Raw genomic sequence first — 25,179 nt, forward strand, 5'->3', positions numbered from 1 at the left:
CATGCACACCAGTGGCTGGAACATCTAGTGCAGGCATAGGCAACCTTCGGCTCTCCAGATGTTTTGGACTACAATTCCCATCATCCCTGACCACTGGTCCTGTTAGCTAGGGATCATGGGAGTTGTACGCCAAAACATCTGGAGGGCCGAAGGTTGCCTATGCCTGACCTAGTGCCTTCACACATCAGATTTTTTTTTCTTTTTTAGAGTAGCACATAATATTTTTGTAAATATATATGTTATCCTTCATCTTACCAAAAAGTGTTTTGGTGATGTCCCGGAAGCTAGCCAATGTGTTTGCACATCTGCTTCTCCCCAGTTCAGGTAGAACCATACTAGAAACCTGCAGAACACTTTCCCCTCACCGCCACCACCATCAGCAGAGCTCATTTCAAGAAAGAAAAATATACGACATTTTTGAAGACCAGTGACAATACTATCAAAGCACTGTTAGCAGTCTGTCTCCACCATTAATAAATGTATCTCGGGATTTCAATTTCTGAGGGCTTCATAGCCACATGGGTCTGTTCTAAAACCTCTGCAGCTTGGTACATTTTCTGATTGGCTTGGTTTGTGTCCTGTCCTGGAAGAGCAGCAACTGGATGAAGAGAACTAAACTAAAAACATCTCTCCTCTCTTGATTGCCCACCACTCTCTCCTCAGTCTCTTGGAATGAGTTGCCTTGGAAGTTTCCATCTTTCATTCGCTTAGGCTGTGATTGGCTGTCATGGGAGAGGTACCATAACCTCGCCCCATTTTATTCCAAATGACTGCAGGTGCAGAGAAATACAGGAGAGACGGGTCTTCCTTCTCTTGGTCATAGTCTGCTCCTTTTAGGCAGACACCCAGGTACTGGAATTTATTTATTTATTTAAATTTAAAAAGGCCTTTGACTCTCTAGAGTGTGAGCCCTTGGAACCCTTGGCATGTCGGACGAACTGGTGGCCATTTGGGAACAGGTAACTGGGCAGGGTGAAAGATGGAGTATTCTAGAATGTTATTTGTGGCAAAGACTGAGTCCTGGCAAAAGAGGAGACGCCTGGTTGCTTTGGCAAGAGGCCACAGTGACCGGTTGTCGTCATTCTTGGGCTCAGATTGGGAGCAAACAAAAGTGAGAGCATCTGTCATAGGTTCCTTGAAGTTCTAGAATGCTGGGAGGACTTTTGTGTTTTTTTTACCCTGCTCTCCTTGATGTGGGTGTTGGGGGGGTCTGTGGCTGTGGGGAGCACCCAGAAATCTTGCCATTAGTGCCTGATTAAACACAAGCCGGTAGGCTGCCAAGTATGCAGTGTCATCTGAATAACTGGAGTGGAAGGGCCAGTTTTTCGTGCCCCTGCCCACTCCAATTGTACCTTCTCTGTTAATTTTCCCATTGGTTAATCACCATTCCCTGCTTTTCTACAAATCTCCTTTTCTGTTTGTTTGTGCTGTTCACATTCTTTCCTCTTTTATCTTATTTCTCTCGCCCTCCCCCAACAAGAGCAAATCTGTATCTGTAGTGAAACTCTTTTCTAAAACTGACATGAAGAACAGTTTCCTCCTTTCTAGTGAGGACTGGGTATCCAGAGGTGTGAGGAACCTTTGGCCCTCCAAGTGTTGTTGAAATACAATTCCCATCATCCCTAGTCATTGGCCATGCTTGATTGGGGTGATGGGAGTTGTAGTCAAATGATATCTGGAGGGCCAAAGGTTCCCCACAATTGTTCTAAGGCTAAGCAATTAGGAAGCAGGTAAGAATGGAAAAGTTGGAAAGAATGCAGACAGATACGAGATTGTTATCACTGGTTCCTTACAGAACCAACAGTTGCAGTTTGAATTTACCTGTGTGTATGTGTGTATGTGTGTGTGTGTGTGAGAGAGAGAGAGAGAGAGGAAAGAGTGTTGTTTAGCCCAGCATAACCCTGTACAAGTGGAAACTCTACCAAAATGGTGGAGCATAAAGTGCTGTTGTTCAGGGAGCCAGCCAGCCCTGCCCTTTTCCAGGATACCCCCATTTCATTCCTCCTCACCTGTCAGAACTACCATCCTAACTGCAGCTGGGAAAAAGCACTTCCAGCCACTCAGGTTACGCGGGCCTCTAGGACAATGTTGGTCCCAGAAATACTCTTCAACTGTGTACCTGCTCCTTCGGGGGCATTGCACTTCTGTGCAAGGCAGGCAGTTGGCCAACTTAGAATTATAGAATCATAGATTTGTAGCATTGGAAGGGACCCTAAGGGTTATCTAGTCCGATTCCTTGCAATGCAGGAACCACAGCTAAAGGTTTCCTGGCAGGTGACCATCCAACCTCTGCTTAAAAGCCTCCAGTTAAGGAGAGTTCACCATCTTCTAAGGAAGTCCATTCTTTGGTTTTGTCGGAATCTCATTTCTTGTTGTTTAAATGAATTGGTTCAGGTCCTACCCTATGGAGCAGGAGAAAACAAGCTTGCTTCATCTTTCGTGTGGAAGCCCTTAAGAAATTTGAAGATGGCTATCATATCACCTCTCATCTAAGCAATACATACCCAGCTCCCTAAACTGTTCCTCATAAGGTTTTGTTTCCAGGCCTTTTATCATCTTGGTCACCTGCCTCTACACATGTTATCTATAAATAGAAAGTAGCACATGCAAATGTACATTGGGGTGTTGCTGTTTTTTTGGGAGGGAACTGTGCATAATTGCCCACTGGTAGGTTTTGCAGATGCAGCCAGGAATTCAAGATCCAAGGAGAGAGAGAGAGAGAGAGAGAGACACAGAGAGAGTGTGTTTAAAGGCACCTTAACTTCGTTTTCCATTAGATTTTTTTTTTTTTTACTGTTAAAAAAAGGCATCAAGCAAATGCTAAACGGGCAAGCCGTGCTTTAAACCTATAAAATTGTGCATCTGATTCCCTGGTAAATTTAGTTGCCAAAAATATTGCAACTGAGAGGAAGTCGGGTTCACTCCTTGGTAGAAAAATACGCATGTGGCAAATCTTTTTGGAAAGGTGTTAGCAGTGCTTTTGGGGGTACTCAATGGTGTGCAGTAGCAGCATCTTTTCATGGATATGTTAAAACTGTGGCACATACCGTAATAACTTCATGGTGAGTACCAGCACTTTTTTTTCTAGGAAAAAAAAGCACTGGGTGTTAGTATAATTTATTAAATTCGTTAGCCACTTTATCTAGCCCAAGGCAATCCAAAGTACAGATCATCAGCCTGGTCAGTGCTTGTTGCAATGTCAGAAGCCGAGGAAGGGAAGAGGGATTAGGAATATGGCCAGTGTTCAAGTGTTATCACTCCTCTGGCCCTTGCTGTTTCTAGAAAAAAAAAAATGTTTCATGCCACACAAGCTCCAAGTGTTGTGAGATTCCAGGGGTTCGGTTTCCTTGCAATGATGGACAGCAGCGATTGTGGTGTCTTTAGGAGAGATGGTTTATCTACACATATATACAGTGGACGCTCGGGTTGCGAACGTGATCCGTGCGGGAGGCATGTTCGCAACCCGCAGTGCCATGTCTGCACACGTGCGGGTCGCAGTTTGGCACTTCTGTGCATGTGCGCACCCCGAAACCCGGAAGTAACCCGTTCCGGTACTTCTGGGTTTGGCACAGAGCGCGACCCGAAAAAACATAACCCGCAGCGATCGCAACCCAAGGTACAACTGTACAACCTGAGCCTACAATGGAGGTGCTCATAGCATGAGCACCCCAAAAGGGTCTTGCTTCTCCCACGACCACAGCCTTGGATTGCAGTGGGAATTGGGTGCAGCTCTGATGCCCTGGCTTCTTCCAGCTGCCTGCTTCTAGCCTAGTTCACACACACACAGCCCTTCTCACTAGCAGCCAGGTGAGGGAGGGGGCCCAGGGCCCACCCACTTGTCTTCTGGCACAAAGCCACTTCCTTTGTTATACCAGGCCCAGGCCCACTGACTCACCCAAAAGCTGGCCTGCCTACTTTAACCACTGAATCCTCCATTAGATTTTAACCCTTGCTGGATCCAGGACCCCAGGGATTAAAATGACTCGGGAATCATACAGAGTAATCCCCCCCTCAAAAAAAAAAAAAACCCTCACAACAGTATGAATGGTAGCAAATAAGCAAATATATATATACACACAGTTGCTTAATTGGAGTTACTGCATCATCAATCTATTTCAATGCCACATTTTCCTCAGAAGCAATTTATAGAAAACGAACTGTAAAAATACAGTAGTAAAATAACCAAGATAGACGGTGAAGGATATCACTACAACATAACGCTAGCAAGTCATCAAATAACAGTTCATTTGAAATATATCAAAAGTAAGCATGCAATAAGACAATTAATAATATTCCAAAGTAAGGCCAAACCTGGTGGTGTTAGCACCTGACAACATGCCCTGTCTCCCAACACCAATATTTTTTATACTCAGACTCAAAAGGTAAGAAACACCCTTGTAGCTGTTTGGCAGCTGTTCTCTTATGAAAGCACACAGGGAGGGGGAAACAGTTGGCACCTGATTTACGCAAGCTGCAGAATCCAGCTTTATTGTACAGAAGCTTTATTATGCAGGTTACAGAATACTATGCATAATTCTGAGTTTTAAAAAGTCTAGCAGAGAGCACACACATGTTATGTGGCAACATACAGCGGTAAATTTTAACTCATGTTCGTCTTCAAGAGAAAAGTCACACATAGTAAAGCTGCAGAAGAGAGCCTGTAGATCAGGGACAGGGAATCTGTGATGCCCCATGTATTGACTCTTGATTCCTATCAGCCTCAGCTGGCATGGCCAATGGTCAGGGATTATGCAAGTTGTAGTCCAGCAACATCTCCACCGCTGCTGTAGGTCTTCCCTCTGACACATGTGCTGGCGTTTTCAGGGTTGCTTCTTCAAGGACCTTAAGCTGCATGTGTGTGCTTTTTAGGTGTCCACCTTGAGGGTGGATGAGAGATGAACTGAGGCCCCAGTGAGACTCTCAGTAGGGAGATGAAGGCTTCGGTTTTTTCCAGCAGTCAGAGAGAGTGGTAGGGTTGGGGAGGAAGGGATCCCTGCATTTACCCACCTGTCCATTTCACTGGCCACACCCTGGCTTGGGGTTTTTCATTCCATCTTTTCTTCCTCCTGTAGAATCCACCTGATGCTTGGCAGCACTTTGGGTCCTTTAGTGATGCTCACTTGGGTTACATTTGTCTAAGGCAGAGATAAACAACGTGGTTCCTTCCAGATGCTGCTGGACTTCAGCACCCATCAGCTCCAGCCAGCTTGACCAGTGGTCAATGGGTGGTGGGAGCAACATCTGGATGGCACCACATTGGCTACCCCTGGCCTGTGGAGTGAACCAAAATCTCATTTTTGCCTTGTGTTTTTCTCTTCTCCCTTTCTCTTTCTCTTTCTTCCTTTCTTCCCCTTCCTCCCCTCTGTCTGATCTCTTTCTTTCCTCCTCTGTCCGCTTCGCACTCCTTTCTTCTTGTTGTTGTTGCTTCTCTCCTTCCCTGCTCCTTTCACCACGCAGAACGGGTCTCTTCACGCCTGACCTCGCTTTTGAAGCCATAGTGAAAAAGCAGGTGCAGAAACTGAATGAGCCATGTCTGAAGTGTGTGGACATGGTAGTGAGTGAGCTCACGTCCACCATCAGAAAGTGTAGCGAAAAGGTAAAGAAACCGTACACCCCCAAAGAGAGGGAACCTTGGCACAATGCCACTTTGCACCCAGGCATACCCATCCATCCAGGGACAGTGGCACAGGGGCTCATTTCTTCGTACGCGGAGTGCAGCGATCCCTGCCAGCAAAAAGAGGAAAATTAGGGACATGTGCCAGAGTCTGGCTCCTGGTTTGTCAGTAGGCAATAGGCATTGAGTTCTTTAAAACAGTTGTTTGTTTTTTATTATTATTTAGTATGTTGATGTGAAGCTTTTCATCACCAAGCAACCTCAGAGCAGTTTACATAAGAATAAATAAATCATATCACTAAAAATCACAGAACAGAATTAAAGTAATACTGATAATGAGGATTTGCAAGTGGTGGCAAGTATGACCATGCCAATTGGCTTCGTACAAAGTCTGTCATGCCACTGGGTCACAGAAGGGTACAATCTCATTGCTTTTTATCTGTCCAGCGTCTGGAACAAGGTTAGACAACCTGGTGCCTTCCAGATGTTGTTGGACTACAGCGCCCACCATCTCTGACCATTGGCCGTACTGTCTGGAGTTGATGGGAGCTGGAGTCCAACTGCCTCTGGGGAGCATCTTGTTTGCTACCCCTAGTCTGGAGCAATGAGCATACCAGGTTTATACCCTACTGTTTCCAGTAAAAGGGATAACAGCCTCTCAGTGAACACCTAATTCAACCTCATTCTTGGTTATTTGAGTGAAGGAACTGTGAATAAGCCATTTACACATCCAATAATAGGTAACCCCAAGCTGTGTTTGTGATTGCAAACTGGCTTGATCAACACCTTAACATCTACCATGACACAGCCATCTACCTGCTTCCTAAGTGCCTAGTAACGCATTCATTTACAAATGGCTACTAACCACGGTGGCTATGCTTTGCCTCAATGGTTGCAGGATACCATGGGAGGAGAGAGGGCTCTTGGGTTTGGGTCCTGCTTGCAGGTTTCCCATTCAGGCATCTGGTTGGCCACTTTGAGAACAGGATGCTGGACCCTTTTGCCTTGTTACGTAATTCTAGGTGGTATAATTAAGCAAATTAACCACCTTGCTCTTTCAGACTTTAAAGTGGTGTTGGTGATGGTAGCGTTTTTCTCAAGCTCTTTAGGGGGAAGAGGGGCCCAAATCAATAAATGATCCGCTTACAATGTAATATTGTGCCTGCTATCACTCAGAGCCAACTGCTGTACATTTCTTAAGACAGGAATTCAGCAGTCAGCTGGATAAAAAGGGTGATTGCTTATCGGCAAACCCTTTCTTGTTATATTCTCCCTTTGTTTCAGAATAAAGTCTTGTTGCAAAACACACACCCCGGCCCCAATTTCAAACTGCCCCTCATTTGCATGTTGAAACCCTGTTTTATTTGCTTTTCCCCATCTTGAAAGCCAAACTTTTGAGAACAAGGAAGCAAAGAGATTGTGGATATTATTAAAAAACAACAACAACAACACAAATAAATAAATTGGGATTGATATTCCAGATCTCTTCTAGACGATGCCATCTGACATTTGCCAGATCAGTGCTCTTTTCCTGGACCTATGGACTCCATCAGGGGGCACCACACACCTCTTTAAAGAGGCCAGCTTGCCCATTAGTTGATACATTCATTGATTACAGCTGGATAATCCATTAAAGGCGAAGTTGCAAGGGCTGTACTAAAAACCACTCCGTCTCTCTCATGTATTCCAGGACTGGATCTGACAATCTCACAGAGATATTCCCAGGTTTGAGAGAGGAGGAGCAGGGAGGGAATAGTGCCTGCACACAGCACTCCAAAATGAGAAATGCAAAAGCAATTTAAGGCTGCAATCCTGTACCCCATTATCCTGGGGGTAAGTCCCATTGAATTCAGTGGGACTGACCTCTGACTGGATGGGTGTGGCTTGCACCATAAGAGTCAGTCACGAAAATGTCAGGGCTACATAAGAGGTGAATGAATCTTTAACATCCATGGGTTTGTTTTTAAATGCAAATAGCCTCTACTTGGGGGGCTGAAAATTACTGGGGTTGCATCAAGTGGGTGGGAAAGGGAGATTTAACCCTTTCCTTCTGTGCCGTGCTCCTGAGGAAAGTCTCTTCTCTGAAATGACAGCTTGGGAGAAGAGGGTTCCTAGGCAGTCAAGCAACATTTTCTTAGTTCCTGCACCTCTTTTCAAGAGACATTTTATACCCCACTTTCCTTCAGCACTTGAATTCTTGCCCTGCAGCTCCCCCTCTCTTTGTGACTTGTTTTCTCCCACTGAATAAGGCAACGCTCCACTTTGGGCTCTTTCTTCTTAATTGCTGGTAGAGGAGTCAGATCCACCTCTCTTGCCCTCGCTGTCACATTACAGAGAGTCCCACATGCTTAGCAGATGTTTCTTGAAAACTCCAATCCCAGAACCCAGAAGGTCCTGGCCCTAGACCTGAATTGGGTGGGAAGGGGGGACTGCTAGAAGAGTTGATGTTTCTGTAGGTGGAATCCTTCCCTCTGAATCAGCTATGAATGCAAGACGTGCCTTTGTAATGCTGGCTATTAGTCCAACACAAGCCTGTGCTCAGGGAATTCCTATGGGGTTCTTGTGGGAATGTTGAGGGATGTGGGAGAGGATATATTGTTTTAGATATCCTATCCCAACTTGCGTTTACAAGCTCGATAATATCAGCAGAGCTAACATTCCCTTTTTACTTCATATGCGCAGCAGATAGTTTGCATAGACTCGCTAGAGTCATTAAAAATATTGTCCTGGTGTCTTCCCCTTTTTATCCCTCTTTCAATAAGACACTTCACAGTGTTTGGTAAAGTGTATAACGTTTACTTACAAGTAATCATCATCTAGTCACATAAGGATCCTAGAGGCAGGCTTAAAAGTTACTAAATAACATACATATGGTGACTTTCTCCTTTTGAGAGAAAGTCCCTCTTTTTACTTTTGGCCTAGTGCCAACGGTGCATTTTAATAATGCTGCTTTTAAACTGTCCTAGAGATAGACACGACAACTGACCAGCGACATGGAGACTCGGCATATACACTACAGTTGGAAGCTCCCAACTGTAGAGTTCACCCCCAACTGTAGAGTTCCATATAAGGAAGTTGGGTTTGACTGCCCCTGTCCTTTTACATCCCACATACCCCTTCTCAGGCAAATTCAACTTTATTCAACCACCCAGAGTCCCAGCTTGACTCGTAGATTCTGGAAACTCTCTCTAGGCAAGGGTTTTGTCAGGATGTCCGCAGCCATCTCATTGGTGCAGCAGTACGACAGTTCCACAAGTCCATCCTGAACTGCCTGACGTATAAAATGGTATCTCACACCTATATGTTTTGTCCTGGCAAGAAACTTTTCACTCTGTGTCAGTTTTATGCAACTCTGATTGTCCTCCAGCAAACTGACAGCTTGCTTTCTCACCAAACCAAAGTCCTTGATGAGTTCATCGAGCCAGGCAATCTCTCGGCACGCTTCCGATGCAGAAATATATTCAGCTTCTATATTCACTGTTATCTGGCAACAGCTTCGAATCCTGCTGATTCTTCAAAAAGTCTGTGGCCATGGGCGTTGCAACTGGGTTTGCGTCTTGCATCTGCATGCATTCAATCAGTTCATTTATTTTCTGTCGCTGGCTGAGAAGGAACGATCCGTCTTCCTCTCTTTCCACCTGGATTCCTAGGTAGTACTTGACATCTCCTAGTTCTTTGACTCCCACCTCTTTGCTGAGGTGTTTCACAATCTGCACATATTCTCTGTTATTTGATGTCGCGATAATCAAGTCATCAACAAAAGCCAAAATATATGAGAATTGTCCATTACCTGACTTACTGTACAAGCATTTGTCAGCGTTTCCTTGCTTGTAGCCAAGTTGCATTAACATTTTGTGCAATTTCTGGTTCCAGGCTCTAGCAGCCTGTCTCAAACCATACAGTCCCTTCTGCAACTTGCACACTAAATGTTCCTCATGTGGTTTCACAAAACCTTTGGGTTGTCTCATATAAATTTCCTCGGAAATCTGTCCATGCAAAAACGCAGTGGCAATATCAATGTGCTTTACATTCAGCTGCTTGGATGCTGCAATGCTTAAAAGCATTCTCACGCTACTGTATCTTACAGTTGGTGCAAACGTTTCATCATAATCTTCACCATATTTCTGTGAAAATCCTTGTGCCACAAGTCTAGCTTTGTAGCGTTGAACTTCCCCTTCTGACCCCTTCTTAATCTTGAAAACCCATTTACAGCCAATGGCTTTCTTACCCGGAGGTAGTTCCGTGAGGGTCCAAGTCTTGTTTTGATGCAATGCATCCATTTCGTCCTGCGTGGCTTTCCTCCAGAGATTAGCTTCCTTAGGTGGCATTTTCTGTATCTCTTCCCATGTGGAAGGTTCCTGTGGAGATGCCGACCCTGCAAAATAGGACAGCCGTGGTGCTGGAACACCCCTGTTGGTTCTGGATGAGCGTCTGATCTCTGGTTCTGGAACCGCATCAACATCCTCATCCTCCTCCAATGGTGGCATGTCTAAGTCGTCCTCTTCATCTCTGAAGCCAGTAGGAATTTGATCCTCTACGTGTTCTGATACATTCCCTGTAGGGGGTGCTATGACATTAGAACGCAGATTAGCACTTCTTGGGGTTTCAGAAGGAAAGTCAATAAGTTCTTGAGTCCATTCTGACTCCTTGGAATAGTCAATAACTGTATTCTTTGTGTTAACCATCGCATGCTCATCAAAATAAATTGCATGATGCGCACTGGTTTTACCACTTTGTAAGTCCATTACTCTGTAGCCTTTCCCTCCAGATGCATATCCAACAAAGACACCTGCTTGTGCTCTGGAGTCTAGCTTCTGTCTGTGTTCTTTGGGCACGTGATAGTAGCACAGACTTCCAAACACACGTATGTGTGACAAATTAGGCACTTTGCCATGCCAAAGTTCAAATGGTGTACGCTCTGCTCCTTTTGTTGGCAATCTATTCTGCAAATAAACTGCTGTGTCAGCTGCATTTCCCCACAGCTTCTGTGGCAAGGATGCTTCCTTTAGCATGCACCTTGTCATTTCCATAATGGATCTAAATTTTCTCTCTGCAATGGAGTTCTGCTGTGGCGTGAAAGCAATTGTGGTTACGTGTACAATTCCTTCCTTGGCCATGAGAGTCTGCATTTCACATGAGCAGTACTCACCTCCATTGTCAGTCATCAACACAGCTGGAGCGCGTTGGAACTTGTTTCTGACCATGGCAATGTATTCTTTGAACATTTCCACTGTTTCACTTTTCTCTCTGATGAAATATGCAACACAATATCTTGAAAAATCATCAATAAAAATTAGAATATACTTGTTGTTGCCAAGTGATGGAACATTAATTGGACCACATAGATCCGAATATATGATATCAAGCACTTTAGTGCTTCTTTGTTCTGCACAACGTGGAAAAGAAGGTTTCACAGCCTTCTCAGTAATGCAGCTTATGCATTTTGTCAGAGCCTCTTTGCTTTCTTTTACCTGTAAACCTCTTACAAGATCACCTTTTTGTAGGTTCATAATGGTGGTGGTGTCTCTGTGTCCTAGTCTCCTATGCCATAGTTGCATATCAGCTTCATCTTTCTGGCTAGAATGCGCGACGTTTGCAGACTGGGTCTCTGAAATATCAATCTCATAAACACCATTAATTAATTTTGCTTGAATATACAGTTCACCATCTTTAGTCACATTACACTCTCCATTTCCAAATGTGATTTGGAAACCTTTCTTGTCCAAACTGGACACACTGAGTAAATTGCAACTTAGTTCTGGAACGTACAAAACTTTAAGCACTTTGGTCTTAACAGGTTCATTGTTTATATTGAATTTCAAGTCCATGGAACCTGCACCTTTTGCTTTAATAACTCTGCCATCTGCTATCTCTATTTCAGATTCTTCATCTTCATTTATCGCATTAAAATTTTCTCTTTTAAATGAATAATGTGAACTGGCTCCTGAATCTAAAATCCACATATTACGTTTATTTTCACGGTTATGAACAGCTAAATTCCTTTCTTGAAGTAGCATGGTGCGTTCAAATTTCCCCTTCTTTTGCCATTTTGGCTGAGAGGTTTGGGAATTCTTTGCTTTAGGAGGAGCTTTACAGTTCCTAGAAATATGGCCTTCCTTGTTGCAATTGTAGCAAATTATTTTCTTGGGCATTTCTCTGGACTTTGTAAATTGCCTGGACGCATAATTACTGTCCTTGCTTGTGGCATTTCTTACTGGAGACTCTGCTCTCTCTCTACACTCTTCTCTTAAATGACTGGTCAGGTCTTTGAAAGTTAGACCTTCTCTATGGTCCATTAGACTGACAAATGGATCAAAACACGGTCCTAGGGATGCTAGCAAAAATGATACCTTTGTTTCTTCATCAAAAGGCTTAGGAGTGAGGTCAATCTTTTGAATAATCTCAGTAAATTTGCTGATGTGTGCTGTGAATTCTCCTTTATAATTCATTCTCAATCTGGTTAATTTATACATCAAGCTTCTGTAGGAGTTCCTGGAAGATTCTCCATACATGCGTTCAATGTCTTTTAGGATCTGAGATGCATCATCTTTACTATTTATTAATGATAGATGCTCATTGCGAAGTGCACATAGAATTATATGCCTAGCTTCACTGTTCTTGCGCTTCCAAGCTGCTATCTTGGCTAAATCCTCTCTACTTGTGCCAGTAGGCATGGGATCTTCAACAGCCTCCAAAACATGCTTTGCATCTAGATATGCTATTAAGCGCTGCTTCCAGTGCATAAAATTATTCTCACTCAGCACAATCATCCCTAGTTTTGTATCACTATCAAAATTTGCACTAGCCATCTTAAAATCCAAAATTTTTGAAAAATGTTCAAAAATCTCAAAATGCAAAAATCTCTAAACAAATCTTCAATGCCTTGGATTACTGTAAACACTGAGGGAGGGGAGGGGTAGTTAATTCCCCTTTTCAGCACAATGGATGCTTTAGGCCTTGTGCTCACCAGGAAAATCCACTCAACTCAAAATTGCAATCCGATGCAATCCTTTAAAAATACACAAAAATATGCAATTCTGGGCCCGCTAACCCTTTGTGGGAATGTTGAGGGATGTGGGAGAGGATATATTGTTTTAGATATCCTATCCCAACTTGCGTTTACAAGCTCGATAATATCAGCAGAGCTAACATTCCCTTTTTACTTCATATGCGCAGCAGATAGTTTGCATAGACTCGCTAGAGTCATTAAAAATATTGTCCTGGTGTCTTCCCCTTTTTATCCCTCTTTCAATAAGACACTTCACAGTGTTTGGTAAAGTGTATAACGTTTACTTACAAGTAATCATCATCTAGTCACATAAGGATCCTAGAGGCAGGCTTAAAAGTTACTAAATAACATACATATGGTGACTTTCTCCTTTTGAGAGAAAGTCCCTCTTTTTACTTTTGGCCTAGTGCCAACGGTGCATTTTAATAATGCTGCTTTTAAACTGTCCTAGAGATAGACACGACAACTGACCAGCGACATGGAGACTCGGCATATACACTACAGTTGGAAGCTCCCAACTGTAGAGTTCACCCCCAACTGTAGAGTTCCATATAAGGAAGTTGGGTTTGACTGCCCCTGTCCTTTTACATCCCACAGTTCTAAGAGAAATGCTAATCTAGGTGTCTTGAGGCCTGCATGTTAGGTGAATTGTGTTTGTTTGTGTGTGTGTGTGTGTGTGCGCGCTCACTGGGCCTTCCTGGTTCCGTGAGTGAATTTCTGTTCTGAATATTCCATATCACCCCCCCCAAGTGACTTGAGATAAGCCGCAAGGAAAGGCAGACCTGCGTTATAAAACCCCATCCCCGTCCATCAGCGAAAGATCGTTACTAATCATTGCAAATTGCACGGGAAATGAATCCATCTGTTTTTCTGAGTGGTCTGTGTGGGTGTGGATGGATGTGTGGGTACATAGAACTGAGCCACAAGAAAAGATGGAAAAACTTAGCTGGTGCTGAAAAGAGAACGAAAAACTGGAGGAAAAGGTGAAAAGTGTAGGGAAACAAACGATTCCTTCGTTTAGGCCCAGCAGGCCTGGCTCTGACATTTCATTTTACACATGACAAGACTCTTCACAGCCTGAACGTGCCGCTGCTGTTACATCACCTCCACAGGATGGCCACATTCCCCCTCACCCCCCTTTTAATGGCTCTGCTCCTGAGAGCCTGACCTTGAGAAATCAAGCAGCTGCCACTTTTCCTACAGGGAGATAGAAAGATGGGAAGTTCAGGTTTAAGGCAGGAATCTTTTCAAGCAAGGGCCAGCAGCCCTGCCGTCAGGCAGAGTGAGGGGACTGGGATGTTCAAGGGCAGAGCTGTGCCTGCCATGACTGGCCTGGTCTGCAAACCCCCCACTCCGAGCTGGCCTTTCACCCCCAGGAACAGTTGGTAATGGTGGCCCAGAGCCTCTGTTTAAGTGAGATTCAGCTGCCTGGGCAGCTTCTGTAGCAGGGGATGCACGTGATCTTGCTCCCTTCTTTCAGGCAGCAAAATGTCTTAGTCCAGCAAAAGCGTAGGGGGCAGGAGTTTGACACAATTTGCATTGATGGGCAAAATTACCCGATTCGCACTTTATAGAAAAATGTGTGAGCTGAATTGCAGCCATCCTTTGCACCTACTTGAATTCTGCAATGAAGTACTCCACCAAGTAAGATGCAAAAAGTGCATATACTAAGGTAAATAAACGTGCATAAAAATCAATATAATAGGTGTGATCCACGCTTGCTTTTGCCCCACTCTTTCCAGGCACAGGTCTGTGCTTCAAAACACTGTGTCTTGAGTGCTGAAGCACAACAAACAGCCATTTGGGTTTTCCATGGATTGCTCCAGTTTGGCGTTAAGGAGCAGGTTTTCATGTCGAAAGCTCCAGGGCAGCAAAGCTTTCAGACATGAAGCTTTAAAACATGGTCTCTGCCTGGAAAGCTGGAGGAAAGATGTGTGTGGATAAATGAGCCCCTAGCTAAAGTAGTGTACAATAATGCTTACACAAATTAGGAGACATTTGCACTATAATGCTTATGAATTCTCACACAGACTTTATTTTTTATATATAATGTGTATCATAGAATTATAGTTGGAATAGAGTTGGAAGGGACCCTAAGGGTCATCTAGTCCAACCCCCCCCCCTGAATTGCAGGAATCCTGGCCACTGCTGTCCCTGGGTGGACAATGATAATGTCAAAATGTGGAGAATTTGGGAAAATGAGAAACTGAAATTAGCAGATTCACTCATCCCTAGTCTGGCCTACCTGAAGACGTCAGGGGTTGAATCTGGAGCTGTCAGCAGGCTGAACAAATGTTCTACCAATGAGCTATAGTGCTATAGTGCTTTTCACCTGTTTATTTTCTGTGTTGAGCCAGGCTGCTGTTAAAGGTGCAGGGGCTCTGCCAGAGGACATGGCCACCAACCTTCCACTTGCAAAGTAGTAATTACTAGCTCTAGGCCAGGCCTAGGATAACCATTTCAGCAGGTTGCACCAGCCCATATGTAGCTTTGTAAGTAACATGGCAGCTAGGACCTGAGCGAGGCAGCCGCCAGAACAGTAGAGGAAGAAGCGAGGGCAGAGGGAGGTGAGAGGAAGAAGCAGAGACTTGATTGGAGATGTGGTCTGAGGTTGTCCACTGCGAGTTCCATAGCATGGAGGCAAGTTCCGAAGTTAGGGAGACACCTCTAGATGCAGCTGTCACGTTCTGGAAAAAAAAGGACATGATGGTGAAAGTCCAGGAGAAGGAAATATGCACATGGCAAATATTTGAGAACCGATTTCCAAGCCAGCCCCCTTTCTTAGGTTTCACCTGCTCTCCTGTTCAGAATCATGGCATTTCTGGGTGCTTCGTTGTGCTACTGCCTCCCCACCTCACCCCTTTGCATCCTGACGCATGATCCCTTGTGGGCGTGGTGTCCCGTGGTGTGCCTGTGGCCTGCTCTTCCCCAGCATCGCTTGACCCCGTGCATGCGCTAGGTGTGATGTTTTCCCTGCATGAGTTCTGGTGAACACGGCTATGACAGTTTTCCTTTCCTTCTGTTTTGTTTGAGAATTTTATCAAATAGTCGAAGTTTTGAATAAACTGAGAGCATTTCGCAGATTGGAGTAGTTTGTTTTGTGTCACTAAGATGGTTATTGCTTTTCTATTTTTCCAACAAAGAAAGCTGAGAAAGATTTTCCAATTTCCTCGGTTTTTCCCCCCTGGCACAGTTCCTTCTATCTTAACCAGCAAGAAAGTAAGGATGTTTCTCCCTCTGTCTGAAGCAGGTTTGGGGACGCCCTGTTCCCATCAGCCCTAGTCAACGTGGTCAGTCAAAAGGGATGATAAAAACACAGCAACACCTAGAGCTGTTACTGTGTGCAGTTCTGGTCGCCTCACCTAAAAAAAAAGGAGATTGTAGAGTTGGAGAAGGTTCACAAAATGGCAACCAAAACGATAAAGGGGGTGGAGTGACTCTCCTATGAAGAAAGGTTGAAGCATTATGAGATTTTTAGTCTAGAGTGGCGGCAAGTAAGAGGTGACATGATAGAAGTTCATTATGTATAGCATGAAGAAAGTGTATAGAGAAATGATTTTCTCCCAATCTCATAACACTAGAACTCAAGGATATTCAACAAAGTTGGAGCACTCTTGTGTTTGAATCTTTCATGTACAGGTAGGTTTCCCAAAGGCATCTGGTTGGCCCCTTGAGGTCAGGATGCTGGGTGGACCATTGGCCTGATCCAGCAGGCTCTTACGCTCTTATGGAGGGCTGCAGCTTGCGCTTCCCTGATCTAAAGCAATAAGCAGCTAAATATTCAAACATTCCAGCCTTGGTAATGTCAAATGTTGCAGTTGTGGCTGCCCTTAAAAATCACTTGTGTTAGAAGATTCACAATGAAATATACTTTATATACGCTACTTCTAAAGAAACTAACATGTCCATTCCTTGTCTGACTGCTTTCTAGCTTCCTATGCACATTTTCTCAGAAGTCTCATTATTTCCTTTTTATTTATTATAAATATTTTTTATTGAGTTTTACATAACATATTTCAGTTTGAGCATATTGTTCACCTTCACATTTAGGATTCCCTAGGCTTCCCACCGCCCTTCTCTGGTTTTCAATGTCAATCCCTTTTTCTTTCAGCTTATCAATTTTTTTATCTAATTTGTTAACAACATTATTACCTTTTTCCATTGTGTTTTGTAAATTACAGGTATTACTCTAATCCTGCCGAAGTTTTTAGTTGTTTACAGTGTTCTCTTAAATAAATTATGTATTTCCCCCATTATTTCTTAAACTTCTTCTCATCCTGGTCTCTGATTCTCCCGGTCAATTTCGCCATTTCGGTGTAGTCCATCATCTTCACCAGCCATCCTTCTCTGGTTGGAACTTTGTCTTCTTTCCATCTCTGGGCCAGTAATATTCTTGCTGCTGTCGTCGCATACATAAATAGTCTTTTCTGCTCTTTCGGAATTTCTGTACCTAAAATGCCTAACAAAAAAGCCCCTGGTTTTTTTCACAAAAATTATTTCAAACATTTTCTTCAATTCATTATATATCATTTCCCAGAATGCTTTCGTTATCTTGCACCACATATGGTAGAATGTGCCTTCTTTTTCTTTACATTTCCAACATACAGGTGAAACTCAAAAAAAATTGAATATCATGGAAAGGTTCATTTCTTTCAGTAATTCAACTTAAAAGGTGAAACTAATATATGAGATAGACTCATGGCATGCAAAGCGAGATACCGATATGTCAAGCCTTTATTTGTTATAATTGTGATCATAGAATCATAGAGTTGGAAGAGACCACAAGGGCCATCCAGTTTAACCCCCTGCCAAGCAGGAAACACCATCAAAGCATTCCTGACAGATGGCTGTCAAGCCTCTGCTTAAAGACCTCCAAAGAAGGAGACTGAGAACCCCAAATTAACAATCTCAATTACGGCGTACAGCTGATGAGAACCCCAAATTAACAATTTCAACTTTGGGGTTTTCATCAGCTGTACGCCACAATCATCACAATTATAACAAAGGCTTGACATACCTTGCTTTGCATGTCATGAGTCTATCTCATATATTAAACTCCAGTAGCTAATGAAAACAATTGCTTACATAAATGGACTTTTCCACAATATTCTAATTTTTCGAGTTTCACCTGTACATTAGAAGCAGTTCTATACATTTTAGCTAATTTTACTGGTGTTAAATACCATCTATACATTATTTTCATATAGTTTTCCTTCAACGAACAGCACGCTGTGAATTTTAGATCTTCCTTCCATAATTTCCCCCAAAACAGAAGTTGGATAATATGCCCAATACCTTGTGCCCATTTTAACATTACTGATTTGATTTCTCCGTCTTTTGTGTGCCATTCTATCAACAGTTTATACATTCTAGACAATAACTTCTCATTGTTTCCCAATAATTCCTTTTCAAACCTTGAAAATTCTGTACTAAATCTTTTTTTTCTCATCTACTTTAAACATATCATTTACATATCTCATTATTTTCAATGGGGCTTACTTCCAGGTAAGTGTGCGCAGGACCGTAACCATTTCATGTTCAATTATAATCTTGCCTATCAGCTTCAATTTAAGTAAGCAATGAGATGTTCAGTTCATAAATTCTCTCCTTAAGTGTTTGCCTTTATATTTGCAATGTAATACAACGTGCTTCTGGAACCAAAAATATGGATTGCTTCACAGTGTAACCAAATTCTCTCCAGTGAGTCGGAATTTTATAGTTTCACAGAAAACAGTAACGCAACTTGTAAATAAGACCAAAATGCTTCAGTACAGAGAAGCAATAGTATCCTATGCTGTTCAGCTTTCTGATACCCAGTATTCTCAATGTATCCATTTTTCCAATGTACCAGGACATGCAAAATGAGCCATAATTGCCACTCCCAATTTCAACTGCACAAGTTACCATTGTCAAGGAGGCAAATCTGCTATTTTAATTTCAGCCAAAGTGACATAGCATGTTTCTGCATACTGTATATATAGTCTGTCCTGTGTTCCGAAATTGCAAAGCAGTTTGAAAAGATGTGTATGCCAAAACACAGTCGTTATTAATCCTAATTAAGCTCATGAATTATTTAAATTATTAATCATTAAACTAAAACAAGAGGGGCTGTAAAATGTCTTTAAAAAAACCAAACACCTGTCAAAATGGAAAATTCTGCGGATAGACCACACATCTTATATTACCCTTGGTATAAATATCCAGAAGGGAACCTCCCTATCTATGTGTCTTACACAGTTGGGCAGGGGTAACCAATGTGGTAGAATCATAGACTCATACGAGTTGGAAGAGACCACAAGGGCCATCCAGTCCAACCCCCTGCCAAGCCTCTGGATGTTGTTGGACTGAAACACTGGTCATCCCTGATATTGGCCCTGCTGGTTGGGGCTGTTGGGAGGTGGAGGTTGCCATTTTGGCTACATCTGGAGAGCACCATGTTGGCTACCCCTGCAGGAGGTTGAAACTTGGCCATGTAGCCCAGATTTCAAACATCCCTCAAATAAAATGAATTCAGATCTGGAGGCCAAAAGAATAATCTGAGAAGACACATTGACAGATGGCTGTTCTGTTAAACATTTCCTGCTGGTGAGAATAGGGGGATTTAGTTCCAGCAAAGCTGCCTCTCAAACATGTCAAACCAGACCAAGATGCTGACTAAGATGTAAAGAAGAGCAAATGTTGTATCATGGCTGGAACTTGGAAAATCTCTCTGCTACTTTTCTTTTCTATACCTCCCCTATCCCACCCCACCCCAACTACCAGATCTTCTGATGAGGACTGAACGGTGGTGATAGCAGCAGGAATTTCCTGGCCTCTTTCCACCCTATATTTCCCCCATATGCACATGTTCTCCCCGCCTTTCTCTTCCTGTGCAGCTCAGCCAATACCCACACCTGCGGGAGGAAATGGAACGAATTGTTACAACCCACATCCGTGATCGAGAGAGCAGAACCAAAGATCAGGTGTGTGTGGCGGGGATTCTCATTTCACACCCGCATACACAACCAGCCTCAAGCACAGACGGGAATCTGCCATGGGCTAATGTCTTGAAAGGGCCCCCTTTCCTCCCCCCCCTCACAAACAGATCTGCTCTTCTTCTTCAGTGTCACAAACTGTTTTTTTCACCCACTTTTTACTGGTGGTGCTGAGAAGGAGAACCAGTGGGTGCCACTGCCTGCCCACCTCTCTGCCTCTCAAGCAAGGAGGTGGCAGGATTGGTGAGGGAGAGCAGGAGCTGGTGGTCCTCTGCAAAGCCTGGGCCTGATGGGATAGAAAAGTTCTCAGTAAGTGTTTAAAAATTGAGGCAGAAGGTGCCTGCTGAGTCTGTATTGGCAGAGCATTCCACAATCCTGGGCCGATGCCACTAAAGGCTCGGTTTCTTGTTGTCAAATGAGACTCGCCAATCCGGGGAATGACCAACAATGCTATTGCAGATGATTCGGTGATGGAGCTGGGATAGAAGGGTTCAGACAGTCCCTGAAGTACCAGTACCTAAATTGTTCAGGGCTTTAAAACCTGGCTTGGTGGGTAGTCAGTGAAGATGCTCTAACAAGGGTGTCACGTGTTGTCAGCCAAATACCCCCATCGAGACTTTGCACCGACTGGAGCTTCCAAACCAGGCCCAAGGGCAGCCCCACGTGGAGCACATTGCAGTAATCCAGCAAGTAATTGGCTTCACCTATAACACCTTTTTTCATTCCTCTTTTCTTATCTCCTCTCCCCAGGTCATGCTCCTGATAGATATTGAACTAGCCTACATGAACACAAACCATGAAGACTTTATTGGATTTGCCAAGTAAGCATCAGCAATGAGGAGATGACATGTTTTTTTTTCCTGGAAGAGTAGCAGTTGCATTAATCAGTTGCAGCAAAAAGGATAAAAGAATATTGTGGTACCTTAAAGACTAAAATGTTCTGGGCAGACTGTGTTGTCCCACTTTCGTTGTGCTGTAGTGCTAGAGGGCCACCCCTACAGATGGCAGTCATACAGAATAACTAATAAAGCAGAAGGATGTGTGTGGACAGTCCAGAATAAATCCATCACTAATGTAATATTTTTGCATCAGTGACAAGTTGCACAATTAGACCTGCAAGAAAACAAGATTCTGGAGAGACCTTTAATTATGGTTTTTATCTTCTGCATTGCATTTCCCATGAGTTTTACTGCCATCAGCTCAGGAATGTACTTCATGCATCTGATGAAGTAGATCCTAACCCATGAACGCTTAAACAACTTTAAGGTGCTGCAAGACTTGGGGCTCATCTACACTTCCGTTTGCCCTGCTGCTTTCCCCTTGGGAAACCCATGGTTTAGGGCTGAAGTGGAATGAATGGCAAGCAGGTTGCCCGCTAATTGCTGTTTGTTCTGATTTAGCATCAAAGAGCAGATTTTCCAAGACAAAGGCAAAACCACTGGAATCCATGCCGAGAAACCGCAGATCATGTGTAAAACCATTCAAACCCATGCTTTCTAGGCACAGGAAGTGAGGATGGGCCCTTTTTCATGTTTTCCTAGAACTCCATACAATACTATACCAGGTTTTGTTCTTTGTGGTGAGCTGGGTGATGTATTTTGCCTGTAGTTTTTCCAATATAATTCCCATCTTTTTCTGCTCCTTTGCACGTTTGGTAAAAAGTGACAGTCTCATCTGCACAAGACACCTGGGATGTGTAAATATATCCTTTCTTCCATTATTATTTTTAGAAGTCCCATGAAATAGCAGTTATAATACTGCACAGCACTTTACATCCTAAATTTCACAAGCAGAGGACCTTGTGTGCTGAGAATTAGTAGCAGTTGCCACTTAAGAAAGAGTGTTGCAAGATCTCTTATTGATGGCAACGAGAACTTCTTTCCTGGGAATAATACCTACAGTGTGTGTGTGGTGGTGGTGGTGTGCTATTTTCATCAGGAAGGATCACAGAAGGGGTTGGGAGGGTGGGGTAAAAAATAAACTTCCCCCCTCCAGAGAGAGCAATTCAGGCTAAACGTGGATTTCAAGCAGAGGCCAAGAAATCTGGATTCATATGAGCCGTCCCAAGTGAGTCAAAACTGGAAAATAAAATAAAAAGTCTTCAGCCTTTTTTTTTAAATTTCTCATGCAGTGCTCAGCAAAGAAGTAGCCAGATGAGCAAGAAGAAAACAGCTGGGAATCAGGTAAGCCCCTTTCGTGGCTATCTTTTAAAGCCTTGAGATGGATATTCACTTTGCTTTGCAGGATGTCGGGGTATGGTTGCTGGAGCTCCTCGTGCACGGCCTTGGATTGGTTATGCACGAGGTACCAGTTGCGGGGAAAGTGGCCAGCGTTCCGCGTGCTTTTGAGCACGGTCGCCGGCCAAGCCTCACAGTCTGAAGGATGATGAGTAAGCCAATTGAAGACTCTGATGGTGTGTGAGTTCCTAGTTGCCTTCTTTAAAGAAACGTTGCCTCGTGAAATAAAATTTGTACCCTGACTCTGAATAGGCGGACCGATTTACAGAAAATTAAAATTTTACTTTACTCCCCCGTTAACCCCAAAGGAAGACAGACACCGGTAGTATCTTTAGTGGCTTCGGCAGAACCCGCGTAGGCTCGTCCCCTAAGCTAAGTTCTCCTAAACTTAAAGACCCTGCGCGCCCAATCTTCCGCGAGGCTAACTAAATAAACTAAAACTGAAATATCTTCCGCGGGCCTAACCCTAGGCTAACCTAAAGAAAACCTAACTAAGGCTAAACCGAATGATCTTCCGCGATCTAACTCTAACTAAAGAAAAACCCATCCAACCCGTCCAGCCCGCTCCTAGCCCCTTAAACTAAACTTGACTTCAACTAAAACCCAACTAAAAAGAACATAAGAAGAACGTGCGATCTCGTGCTACTCTCTCTGCCTAAGCGGGGTGCCTCTGCCTTTTATTAGGGAACAAACGTGACATCATCATAAGTACTTTAACCAATAAAATCACTGTTGCTGCCCTCCAAAAAGGCGGGAAGCAAGTTTAACGCTCATTAACAACTTTGAACATGACCGGATCTACAAAATAAAGGCGGATTAATCTTGTAAGTGAATCACACTATTCATTCATGCTTTCACTTTCACTTTTGCGCGCAATTATACCAAAAGTAGACCTTAAAAAACCCATAAAATAACCAATAAATTATGAATCCATGGCGGATCCGTGAAACGTATTCCGACATATCATCTTTCTTTTTTTGTTTTAAATTAAATTATTTTTGATTTAGTTATATAAAAAAAAGAAGGTTAGAGATATCATAAGCATTTATCTAACACAAACATTACCATTTGTTTTGATATAAACCTCGACATGAAAAGGCAGAGCGTCAACAGTGCCAACAGCGTCCACATCAAAACTGTGATATAAACACTGGCAACACTATCAACATCCATTCCCCCCATAAGAGGAAATACTTGTACAATAATGTAACAATAAAGTCGTGAAAATAACAAACCACTAGCCAAACATAAAAAGTGATCGATCCGATACACTGTAAACCTTTTTAGGTATATATAAATACTTCAATATGTAGTGTAACACAACAAATCATCTTATAAGCATATATACTTTCGCGTGCAGCGTAAAACAACAAATTACTCCCCAAACACAAGAGAGGACCTGATGCAGGTCCAAAATTAAAAATAACGGATAACGACTGCCCAAACATAAGAGAGGTCCCGATCCGGGACCCAAAATTAAAGTATAACTAGAGCTGGGGCTACATGGCCTACCCAGACCCCTCCCCCATTTTTTTTTAATTTTTTATTTGGAAAGCTTAAGTAAAATGGATAAGGCAACATAAAGGGTGTGTGGCACTGAGGCTACAGAATCGAGGGAACTTTCAGGAAGACAGATTCTGGACTTACCACAGCGACCACAGGTAACGGGGAACTAGGGTCCGATTCCAGAAAGGGGATTTAAGGCACCTACGTACAAGTGGTTTGCGCCACAAGAGGGGATTTAAGCTACCTACATAAAGGTGTCCCAGCCAGGATGAGGATTTAAACCATCTACACAAGGGTTTCCAGCGAAACGATATTAGATTTAAACCAGCTACATAAGGGTCTCCCATTAACAGCAGGAAACAGAGTGAAGGGAAAAGCTGGGAACCTGGTTTACTGCCAAAGGTAGCATATAGAGGGGGAATCTTTAAAATAAATAGGGGTACCAAAAGGGTAGGACGCCACCAGACTTGACATATATATCTTGAACAAATCCGAAAATGACCAATTCTTTGACCAAAGGAAATATAAATGTTACCACATTTTGAACTACAACTTTTGCAAGCACAACGTGGAGATTTAGGATTATTGAAATAAAACGTATATATATAAATATATCTATGACTAGAACTGCACAAAGATGATGCTTTGACCTTACATAAACATTTCCATATCATCAAAATTGTGACGCTCTAAATGGAAACCATTTCAGAAAAGCTTTGCATATATAAACATCCATATCATTAATTATCAAGCTATAAGGAAAACACATGTAACATGCGAGGCGGATATTTCAAGAAGCATACAAAGGCAAATATGCAATTTTTACAAGTACAATATAAAGTACAAGACAGGTTTAGAACTGCAAAATGGTATTGGAGAGGAGGATGAAGACGATGAATGAGTTGCCGGTCGTCTTCTTCTCCGACTACACATGACCATGTAGAAGAAATAGTCCTGGAACTCAGGAAAAGTTCATGGAGCTCAGGAAAGTACTGAAACATCGAGCTCTGAAGAAACAACGATACCTGTAGAAGAAAGGAGGTTAAGCAAGCAAATCAAGGTGATCTGCTAGTGAGTGCAGGTATGGGAATAACTGGAACAAATCTAGGCAGCCAGGAACCAAGGGGCTGCCCAGAGGCAAACAAAAGGCCTAGGCAGTAGGAGGGTAAGGCAAACTGCCCAGAACTCAACTGGTGCTGTTAGTTGAGCACTTTTGAAGAATTGCTGCATTTGACAGGAAGTTGAGAAGTTAGCGAGTAGCTAACAACCAGAGTTAGACATCACGGCTTGTGATGAAAAGGGAGCATCGAATTTCACGCAAAGTTTGTCCAGCGTGTTTCTTAAGTGAAGAATGGAATTGATCACACAAACAAGGTGTGGAAGTAGGGGTTTTTTCCGCAGAAGTAAGGACAGTCCTCCGCTGAGAGGATTAAGCAACAAGGGGTTGTCGTTGAAGATGCAGGCTGGCAAGTACCACGCAGGGTTACATGACTTGACCTTCAGGTGAAGAGTTCCTTGCGGAAGACAGTACTTCTGAGCACAAGGAGGAACCGTCTGAAGAGCCTGTAGTAGAGTTCTTGGTTGATGCAGGAAAAGATACTCCAGAAGAATACCTGGGGAGATGCGGAGCATATTTGCAACCAGGTAGAGAGCAACAGAAAGCAGGTGAAAAGGGTTTGCGGTTTTGGTTGGAAAAAGGTATGCTGCAAGAAGTGATGGCAGCAAATTATAGGCACGGTGAGTACCATTCAAAACCGGCCAACAGAATGCCCATGCAAAAGACAGCACGGAACATAGCAAGGAACATCCCATGGTTGGCGATTGGATCATTAGAGCAGG

General features: G+C 43.2%; 1 protein-coding gene across 13 annotated transcripts in view; it reads left to right on the plus strand.

Annotated features, from left to right (window-relative positions):
• DNM1 (dynamin 1) overlaps window positions 1-25,179 on the plus strand; it is a 141,792-nt gene that overhangs the window by 48,459 nt on the left and 68,154 nt on the right. For 10 of the 13 annotated variants that reach the window (XR_004425810.1, XR_004425809.1, XR_004425811.1 and 7 more), the window contains exons 11-13: window positions 19,499-19,585; window positions 20,348-20,418; window positions 21,729-21,780. Coding sequence is in view for 10 of the 13 variants with exons in the window: in XM_033137365.1 (XP_032993256.1) it covers window positions 19,499-19,585; window positions 20,348-20,418; window positions 21,729-21,780 (210 nt within the window). In the remaining 3 variants the exon portion in view is untranslated. Of the gene's footprint in view, window positions 1-5,457; window positions 5,597-19,498; window positions 19,586-20,347; window positions 20,419-21,728; window positions 21,781-25,179 lie in introns of all 13 variants that reach the window. The other 3 variants (XM_033137356.1, XM_033137361.1, XM_033137364.1) reach the window with 1 other exon arrangement.

This window comes from Lacerta agilis, chromosome Z (assembly GCF_009819535.1).
Source record: "Lacerta agilis isolate rLacAgi1 chromosome Z, rLacAgi1.pri, whole genome shotgun sequence".
Taxonomy (NCBI): domain Eukaryota; kingdom Metazoa; phylum Chordata; class Lepidosauria; order Squamata; family Lacertidae; genus Lacerta; species Lacerta agilis.